This window comes from Palaemon carinicauda, chromosome 8 (genome assembly GCF_036898095.1).
Source record: "Palaemon carinicauda isolate YSFRI2023 chromosome 8, ASM3689809v2, whole genome shotgun sequence".
NCBI classification, from domain to species: Eukaryota; Metazoa; Arthropoda; class Malacostraca; order Decapoda; family Palaemonidae; genus Palaemon; species Palaemon carinicauda.
Genome location: NC_090732.1, coordinates 50,009,040 through 50,019,039, shown reverse-complemented (window position 1 = coordinate 50,019,039; position 10,000 = coordinate 50,009,040). Strand labels below are relative to the sequence as shown.

At 36.7% G+C, this 10,000-nt stretch overlaps 1 protein-coding gene across 2 annotated transcripts in view; it reads left to right on the top strand.

The window, feature by feature from the left end:
• LOC137644889 (uncharacterized) overlaps positions 1-10,000 on the top strand; it is a 128,993-nt gene that overhangs the window by 114,300 nt on the left and 4,693 nt on the right. For both annotated transcript variants that reach the window (XM_068377771.1, XM_068377770.1), the window contains 2 exons: positions 583-725; positions 987-1,067. In XM_068377771.1, the coding sequence (XP_068233872.1) occupies positions 583-725; positions 987-1,067 (224 nt within the window). The remainder of the gene's footprint in view (positions 1-582; positions 726-986; positions 1,068-10,000) is intronic.

Sequence of the window (10,000 nt, the reverse complement as noted above, 5' to 3'; positions counted from 1 at the left end):
GCAGTGGATTAGAAACGGCTGCATTTGTGTTTGTTGTTGTATATATATATATATATATATATATATATATATATATATATATATATATATATATTTATATATATATATATATATATATATATATATATTTTTTTTTTTTCATACATATATATAGCTATACAGGTATCTTAAAAATGTTTTCGTCACTGTTCTTAGAAAATTAGAATATGATCAGAAGTGTTCTTAAGTCAACTAGTAGTAGTAGAAATACATTTCAAGTGTTCCCGAGGTTAACATTGAAATTAACAAGAAACACAAACAAGGTCTATTAATTGTTCTCTTATATTTGAACCGTGATGCTGAAAAGAAAGTAAAAAATAACCTAATTCTGGGCTTTAATAGAAGGAACACAAATATGTGAAAAAAATAATTATTTATCCTCATATTTTTAGGCATATTATCTTTAACTTTAGGTATTAAGTTTCTTTTTAGCTTTTTAGAATTGCTGAAAAGTTTACTCGTGAGATTTCCATACTTTGGCCCATACTTTGTTCAGCGTGTCCTAGATGAGCAAAATCTAACTTCTTATTTTGATTTATACAGAACTCATATCAAAATAGCGGTAAACAGCGACAAAGAAAGGTCAGTGGAGGTGGCTCTCAGAAAGCGACACGAGTCTTACGACCCAATAACCAAGCAAGGAAATATAGGCCTCCTGAAGTTAAAATCTCCCCTTATCTTTGATGGTAAGTTAATGGGTCAAGTTTCAATATTATGTCAGAAGCTTATTATCAGTAAATTGTGGACCGTAGTTTCGACTTATGATGACTATTTGTCATATAGCTGGTTTTATAAAGGGTTTTATCGCATTTTTTTTTGTCTTCAAGTTAATATTTAAGTATAGTATTATTAATGAATATTTTTCCATCAGTTTTCCTCATTTCAATGAAAGCTTGAATATTCTTCGATCCATTATTCTAGGACCTCATGAACTTTTTATTTTTCAGACTTTGTTCAACCTGCGTGTTTGCCTTCTTCTACAGAAATAGATCACCATACGATGATGTCCATCAGTATTCAAGTGCAAAGTGAGTCACTCTTTTTAATATGAGAGATAAATACTATTTGTAGAGAAAGGAAATGGCTTGTAACATGAGGTAGAATTTAGAAACAGGTGTAAAATTAAGTGCGGAAGGAGTAAAAATTGTATTAATAAGTGTATGTGGTTCAGGAATGGAAAAGAATGAGAGTTATAAAAATATTTCTACGAGAGTTATGATTTAGCTTTTTTGTGCAGGGTCTATGAATTTTTGACAAAATTCTACCCTCCACTGTTGACAGTACTTCCAGACTATACCATCTACCACATAGTGCTATGAGTTTAATTAATTCCAACAATCATGTCTTCTTTTCCATAAGGTTTAATTCCTAACAATGACCTAGACATTTTATTATCACCGTTTCTTCTGTTTCTTAGTTTATTTACTCGTTTGTTTGTGAGCAAAATTACACAAAAACTTCAGTATCGATTTTGAACAACTTAATAGTCATGTTGGATCTGACTCAGATATGAATCTTTAACATATTGGGTAAAATATATGAAATTACAAGTACGTAGCAGTACTTTGAAAATAACCGCAGTGTTAAGTAAATGACAAATACGTTTTCTTAGTTTATTTATTTTGTCTGAGAACAGCATTACGCACAAACTGCACAACTAATTTCAACGAAACTGGTTGGACATGAGGGGTATGACCAAAGGACAAATACATTAGATTTTGAAGTGAACACATCTAATACAAGTATGCAGTAGAGTTAAATAGCAAAATAAGACTGCTTGACATAGTGAAGGCATCCTCTCTATTGAGTGCCCATCTAGTTCATACTATGACCAAATTGTGAAATAAAAAATAATGTGACCATTTCTAGGTACCTTATAAAAATAGGATTAGATAACTTAAGAGTTATTAAGCCAGAAGTATTTGCCAGGATAAAGAAAATACTACCAATATCTTCACGATCAAGGTTAAATAAAGAACTATTCATCAAGTGAAGCCAAAAACCTAATCAAATAATTTCATCTTTATGAAAAACGGAATAATGTGTAGTGGTGTCTTTTAATTTGGAATGTAAGTGACAGCTATCTGATCTAACAAAAGAAAGTATCAATTTGTTTATGTTAAAAAATGTAAACTTGATAGTAAGTATCCAGCCATTTATATTACTGATTTGTTCTAGAAAGGCTATCTATTTAAGGGAATATTGTATTAATGTTCATGAAGTTCATGGCAAAAAGTTATAGTTGTGAATGTGTAGAATCCAAGAGCGGAAAAGTTGGAGAGCGAAAGTTTGAATTTCTGCTTGGGTGGAATTGAAGAATAGGAAATGGTAGTAGTGCTAGGGGACATAAATGCAAAGGCATATGACAGTGAAAATAATCAATACAGTGACTTTAATAGAAGAAGTAGTTAGAAGATTGAATGAAGAGAAAATAGATACAATATGGGCAAAAATACAGATAGTGTCTTATGGTATAGAATAACACGAAGATTGCTTAGAAGCAATGACTGGTCAGATAAGAAGATTAAAAGGATAAAAAATTATGCACTTATTAAACTTTCCACATCGATCGAGCGAATATTTTGTGGTTTTGTTAAATTTGGAATATAGATGCAAAACAATAACATGCGATAGTATGTGAAGTAAATTATTTAGTATGTTATTAGGATAATATGAGATTCAATAACCGAAAGAAACATATCATTATTATTATTATTATTATTATTATTATTATTATTATTATTAGCTAAGCTATAACCCTAGTTGGAAAAGCAAGAGGCTATTAACCTAAGGACTCCAACATGGAAAAATAGCTCAACGAGGAAAGGAAATAAGGAAATAGATAAACGATATAAGAAGTAATGAAAAATTGAAATAAAATATTTTAATGACGAAGGAAGGTTTCCAAAGGAATAGCCGCAATGAAAGATTGAACTACTCCATAAGGGGAAATGTAATCGGAGATTAAGAAGTATAGGGGCTTTATATTGCTCACGGAAGGTGAACGCTAGGTTCTAGATTGAGAATACAAGACAGAGGGAAAAAGGACAGACAGGGGAAAATAGTGTATGTTTAGATAAAAAAGGAGTTTGAACAAAGCTTTTACTATGGAATCGTCATGTATGGAGTTTGAAAATAAAATTGGAAAGTCGTACGATAGAATTGATAGCGACACGGTAAATGTAGCCGTGGATATATAGCATGGATGATGAGTTGTATTAAGTATTTAAAAGTGTATTATCATTATTATCAATAGCTAAGAAACAGGCCTAGTTAGAAAAACATGATGCCACAAGGACAAGTACTCCCTCAAGGAAAATAGCCCAGTGAGGAAAGGAAATAAGTAAACTATATATGAGAAGTAATAAATAAAAGAAATATCTTAAGATACGTAACAATATAAAAATAGACCTGTTTTATATAAAATATAAGAAACCTATGTCAACCAGTACAGCATAAAATCATTTGCTGCAAGTTTAAACTTCTGAAGTTCCACCGATTGCACTGCGAAATTAGGAAGATCATTCCACAATCTGTTCATAGCTGGAATAAAACTTCTAGAATACTAAGTAGCGTTGAACCTTATGATGGAGAAGCTAATACTGGTAGAAATAAATTCATACCTAGTACTACTGTATGTACAGGATGGTACATTTTGGAAAGATCAGAATGCACAAGATGGTCAGAATTATGAAAAATCCTACAGAACGTGCTTAAAGCACTAACTGAACGATGGTGCCAGAGATTAATATCGAGATCCAGAATAACAAATTTGATAGACAGCAAGTTTCTGGGCAACAAATAAAGAAGAGATGATTCAGTAGCAGAAGACCAGACAGGAGAACAATTGAAAGAATAGCATATTTTCTTTGGGATAAATTGATCAACGAAAATCTGAAGAGACTTTCTCAATAAGCATTTTTTTGTGGAATTAAAGAGGAAACAGGCCAAATGTGTTTCTAAAATGTAAAAATACAATAAAGAATCACACCTAAAATTTTAAAGAGTTGTATATAGTTAAAAAAACATAATCAATGCAAAGAGGTCGATGTTGACGAGCCACTGTCCGATGACCTCACGATCATACGTTGAGTTTTGCTTGGGTACAACTTCATGCCCCATAATTTGCAGCATACATTAATTTAAGCTAGATTATTGAGGGATTCAGCAACCATAAGTCTACATTTAAGAAAGAGAATTGATGCAAAGGGAGTAGCATCATCTGCATATGCAACGAGGTTGTTTTCTATGCATAAATAGTATGAAAAGCAATGGACTGAGAACACTACGCTGAGGAACACGCATATTACATACCTTTACTCGCTACGATGCACAACTTAAGACTTTGGAAGTAAAGTATGACTTATGGGGATAGGAGAGTTATGGGTGTAAACATGGGATATAAGAAAATTTTATATTATGTTCTCTTATCTTTATGGATTAAGCAATGGAAGGTGTAAGAGATAGGACAGTAATATTTGGTATAAAATGATAACAAATGAAAACATTGCAAAATTTGTAAGGTAATAGAGAATTTATACAATAAATGAAGAGGAACTTCAATAAGTGGATGTTAAGATTATGTTTTAACAGTTACAAAGATTTAAATTACAAGTTAGCAGTTGCAAAACTATAAAAGGACATTACAATTACAAACTAAGGATATGAATAATAATGTCATTAAATTTACAAAAATGTCATGAGATAATACGACTGGGCCAATGAGGTATAATCAGGTACTTACCACTACGGCTACCACTGAAATTTGAGGGTGGGGGACTTGTAGAGGTATTGAACATAGTATCTGGAAGTGTGAGGAAGGCATTGACACAACAGTTTCTTGTGTCAGACAAGAAGAGGGCCACCTCGCAGATTATGCACATCCAGTAGGTACAGTGGATATCATCCTTCCTATAGCATTATTTGCAGGTCTGCCTATTGGTAACAAAAATGATGTCATGCCGTTGGTTACCATATGGCAGGTGGGTCTTCTGGTACTTTTTTAGCACTGCTATAGACTCATAGTGCACAGAGACATGCCTTAACCGTGGTGTGATGGTTTTTTGACACCATGAACACCTTGAAGTATCAAGCCTCAAGTTCTTGAAAGGGGTGGGCTTGTCCTTCAGATATTTGTAGTCTCTCAAGTAGAGTAGTCATGCATTAAAAAAACAGAGGTCCAGGGTGTAGCCAAACAGCTTGATTTACCAATCTTGCCCCCATAGGAGTGTTATATAGATAAGTCAGCATGTCAGACTTTTTAATGATCCCCATCTACCTATTGTATTCCTTGATGACATAGGGATTGGGCACCTCCAGCGTCTTCTTTTGTTATTTGTAATAGTGCTAAACGTTCTTCAATGGCTTCAACCCAATATCTGAACAAAGGATGGCGTCATTACTGTTGTTCTTCCATCTCATGATAAGAATCCCATTAGTTGAGTAGGCTTCATATTTCCTTCATGGTACAGCCTTCTTCTCCATCTCCTTGACAGACGTTTAGTCTTGACATGGATGATGACAGTTTTGCTAACCTGGAGGGCATACGACTTCTGAAGTTATGTGGATGACTTGAGAAGATGTTATTTATAAAATCATCAGTTGCCCTGCAGAACAGTTTGTATCCCCATCTAGCTGGCTTGTCCTGGATGTACCAGCATAGCGAGTCTTCTCTTATCCTCTTGTAAACAATCATTACATCATAGGCTAATTGTGATGGAGTCTCAGCAATCTTCTCAAACTGCCCATTGGCAGATGAGAAGAATCTCGAAGAATCAGTGTTTAGTGGCCCGAGCATTTTCATTATTGTTAAACCAAAATCGGTTTAAGGACATTTCCTCTGTCTGCTGTGAGATTCTTTTCATTACCTTCACCACCTTCGTTTCGGCAAAAGTTATTTTTTGATAGGCTATGTTTCCATTTTTGTGTGTTTGTAATTTGCATAACTCAAGATCTATATGATTGAATCTCATGAAATATGGTGAGATGATTGACAATGATCCAAGGAAAATTTGATTAGATTTTGAGAGTGATTGGGTCAAAAGTAAAGGCCAAGGTCACGAAAAGGTAAAAGACGAATCACAAAACTCAAAAACTGTTTGACCGAAATTTGGTGAGCTGGTTGGCTTTGATTCAAGGACAATTTGATTAGATATTGGGAGTGATTGAGCCATATGTCAAGGTTTGGTCTTGAAAAGGTAAAACAGGTGTTTGGGCTATATCGTTGTCAATTTCTATCTTATCTGCATGAAACCAGTGTCAGAATATACATAATTAAATGGACTATCATGTGATATATAACATGATATAGTGATGTCATTACCATTTCTTTGTGTATTTATTTGTTTGTGTGTCTGTCTGTGTGTTTTTGATTTGTATAACTCAAGGACTATTTAACAGAATCTCATGAAATTTCGTGGGATGATTGGCCTTGATCGAAGGACAATTTGGTTAGATTTCGGGAGTGATTGGAGCAAAGGTCGAGGCCAATGTCGTGAAAAGATAAAAAAAACGTCTCTTTGCAATATCATGGCCAATTTTTATCTGATTTGTGTGAAACTAGTGCCAAATTATAAATAATTCAGTTGCCTATCTTCCGATAAATGTGTTTTCTGATGAAATACCCACAACTTCATCAGTTTTCTTAGTGACAAAGATGACAGTGGCGAAGGTATGCACTCTACCGAGTGTCCCTTGTATTAGTTGACCTGCATTCCTCAATGCTTGGCAGCCACGCCACACCCATGTAGATGTGATAGGAGTGGAGAAGGCATTATTACGAGGACAGCTATCAAACAACTAACTTTATTTAAAGAGAACATCGATATTTATAGGTCCTCAAGGGGTAACATAATGGGGCTAATTGCAAGTTTATATTCAAGTGTTTTTGTCAATAAGATTGAAATTGGCATAGAAATAGAGAATATATTAACCAAATGATAATAGAGTTGAAATTACCTTGCTACGACAATGGAGGATGCAGTGTAGAAGAAAATGTAGATAGGGCATACTTCTTCTTTTGTATGTGAGTGTATTGCTGCATGTGCTTTACATGGTCGCTCCTCCTGAAGCAGAAATTCACGTGAAAGTGGGTGACTTTCCTTATAGAGTCGTACTGTTGGCCCGTCGTCTTGCAGGAGATACGCAGGTTTTAGGCATTCAGTGGCAATCCAATCCTCTTTTCCGAAGAAGAAACTTTTGGAGTATGACAAATAACAAGGAATGGGGTGCAAGCAGTGGCTCACAAGCGTCGGTGTACATGAAGACTTGTATTGTGGTATGTAGGTCTTTTGGTTTGTGCTGCTTTGTTGGGGGTTTGTAAGCCTGATGGCAGATGATAAATTTTTGCACAAAATGACGTTGGGGGTAGAGATCTTCGGAGGAGGTGGTGGAAGAAAATAATATTGCAGGATGAGCAACTGGTCACCATATGCCATTTCATTAAATGAAACATCAATAGTGTCTTTGGGAGTGGTTTTCAGTCCGAGGAGAACACAGGGAAGTTATGCAAACCAGTTGGAGTCGTTGCACCAGAACAACAAAGCTGCTGAAAGAGTACAATGGAAACTTTTCACCATTCTATTAGTTACAGAGTTGTAATCTTTAGTATGATGTAGGGTGATGCCAAGAAGATGCCCTAATAATGTTTACAATTCAGATGTAAAAGTGGTACCCTTGCTGGAAGTAATATGCTCTGAGAGGCTGAATATTTTTATCCTTCCGGAAAGTAAGGCAGCAGTATATAAATGCATGTTGTATCTTACATGGTGATGTCTTTAGGCCAGCAAGTGGAATGATCAATGATTATGAAAAGATAACAGTGTCCTTATGACGTGAGTAGGGGGTCAACCACAGCAGCGTGAATGTGGGCAAAATGACGTTGAGGTTGATAAATGTGTCCACACCTGAATCTGTGTCTAGATGCACTTTTGAAGTTTGACATAAAATACATGCATGAACCCAATCCTTGCCCTCATTAGTAATACCATGCCATATGAACTTCAACTTCAGTAAAAAGGAAGTAGATTAGCATGAGGGCTGTGAGAGGTCATGGACCAATTGAAACACCTGTTAGGGCAAGAACTCCTGCAGTGTTTTGATGGTTGATGATGTCGGAACTTCTGTAATACTAATATCTTCTCAGGGAGGGGTGAACGCCTTCCAGAGTGATGAGATTATCCAAGAATGCCACTTTTTTAGTACCCGATTACAAGGCTGTTATGCTGCAGGGAGTCGTGGACGACATGTAGGTGACGAAGGTGGTCCTCTTTTTAGGGGGAAAATATTTGTATATCATCTATATAACATACAAGGAAAGTTTCCTAAGGTGCCATTCATGAGCCGTTGAAAGGAATGTATATGTGCCAAAGAGGATGGCAGTGACAATCTTGGGGACGTCTTCAGGGTTCATGGGCACCCCATAGTACCCCTTCAGGAATTTAAGGGTCAAAATTTTTTAGCACAGTGATATTGGGGAGGGGTTAGTGATCTGGTCCCGTCTGCATTTTAAGACACATGTAATCCCCAAAAGGTCCTAGGGATCCATTCTTCTTTAGAACAATGAGTAGTGGGGTGGCCATGGAAATGAGGCCTTTTGAAAAGGTCCATTTATTCAAGATTTTTCTCATATGCAAAGGCTCTGAAACTTCCACTGGAATTATGAGGCTTATTGGTAATTACAAATTACTCCAATTAAATTTTAATGAAATTTTGTGCTGATTATTTTAAAACCTTCTTATTCCATTTCGGCAAATGAGCATTTAGCAGTGGCCAAACTGTAGAGGCTCTCTGTCATGATATGGTGATGATACATTGCTTACCGGGAACCATGAAAGTTTGGTGTAGTTCTGGACGGAATACATAAGAATAGGAGTTGAGCTTAGGGATCCGTGGGTGTGATGAGAGGAAGGTCAGAGGGAGTAGGTTATAAAGGTGTGGATGTGTGAGAGCTTGTGTTGAGTAAGCGTTGCTGTGCTATGTGAACCAGGAGGTGGAAATTGGGGAGTAAATCTGCACCGGGGAGAGGCAGAACGTAGGCCATGATGAAATTTCATCAGTATGTGGTGCCCTCAAACATCAGCGTTGGTGTCTCATAGCTGTGGGTGAGGATAGCAGATCTGTTGGTGGGCACCAGTCAGACATCAGATGCCTTGGAATGATGGGGTCGCTCCATTGAGAGGGAATAGGGGAGAAGAAAACATCAGGCACCTGTATCTACAGAAAAGAGCACATTAGATCAAGAATCATGTAAAAAGAAGAAATTGATTAATGGGACAACCACTGCCACTTATACTTTTTTGACCATTGACATCTAGCAACAAATTTCTTTGTAGCAGCCCTAAATCTGGAATGGCAGTAGCACAACTGAGGTTGAGGGTCATCATCCATTGACTGTTGAGTGAGGGTTTTGGTTGGGTGTGGCATGGGCCGTTGATTGGGGCACGAGTGTGGGGTAGAATAGGTTGGTGTTGCGCCGCATCATCGATGGCCAGACATGTTACGAATTGGTGTCCTACAGCATTTACCTGAGCTTCAGGTCCCCTTTGTCAAGAGTGGGGTTGTCTATGGAGTTTTTAAAGGTGGGGGAATTGGCTATCCGTAAGGGCATTGACTTTAGTCTTCAGATAGTTCATGGGCAAGGTGTCAACAATGGGAAGGGCGGCTCACACAGGTTCTGGCAGGCATTGTACCCAAAGGGCACGTAGTAGGTTCACTTAACAAGGAGAACCATTTGTAGCAGGCTGAAGGAGCGCAATACTGATAATTTTTTTATCATAGAATTCTTGTTGAAAGGGATGAAAAATCTCTGCTACTCTGGTTGCTTGTGAGGGTGAGTACTGCTACAGGAGTTATGATTTGAGGACATCATACTGTATGGGGGCACCTCCTTCCTTGCAAAGGCAGTCTGAGGTTTCTGGGAAGGAGCCATTGGGAACCGCAGCGAGGATGTTGTCATCTTTGT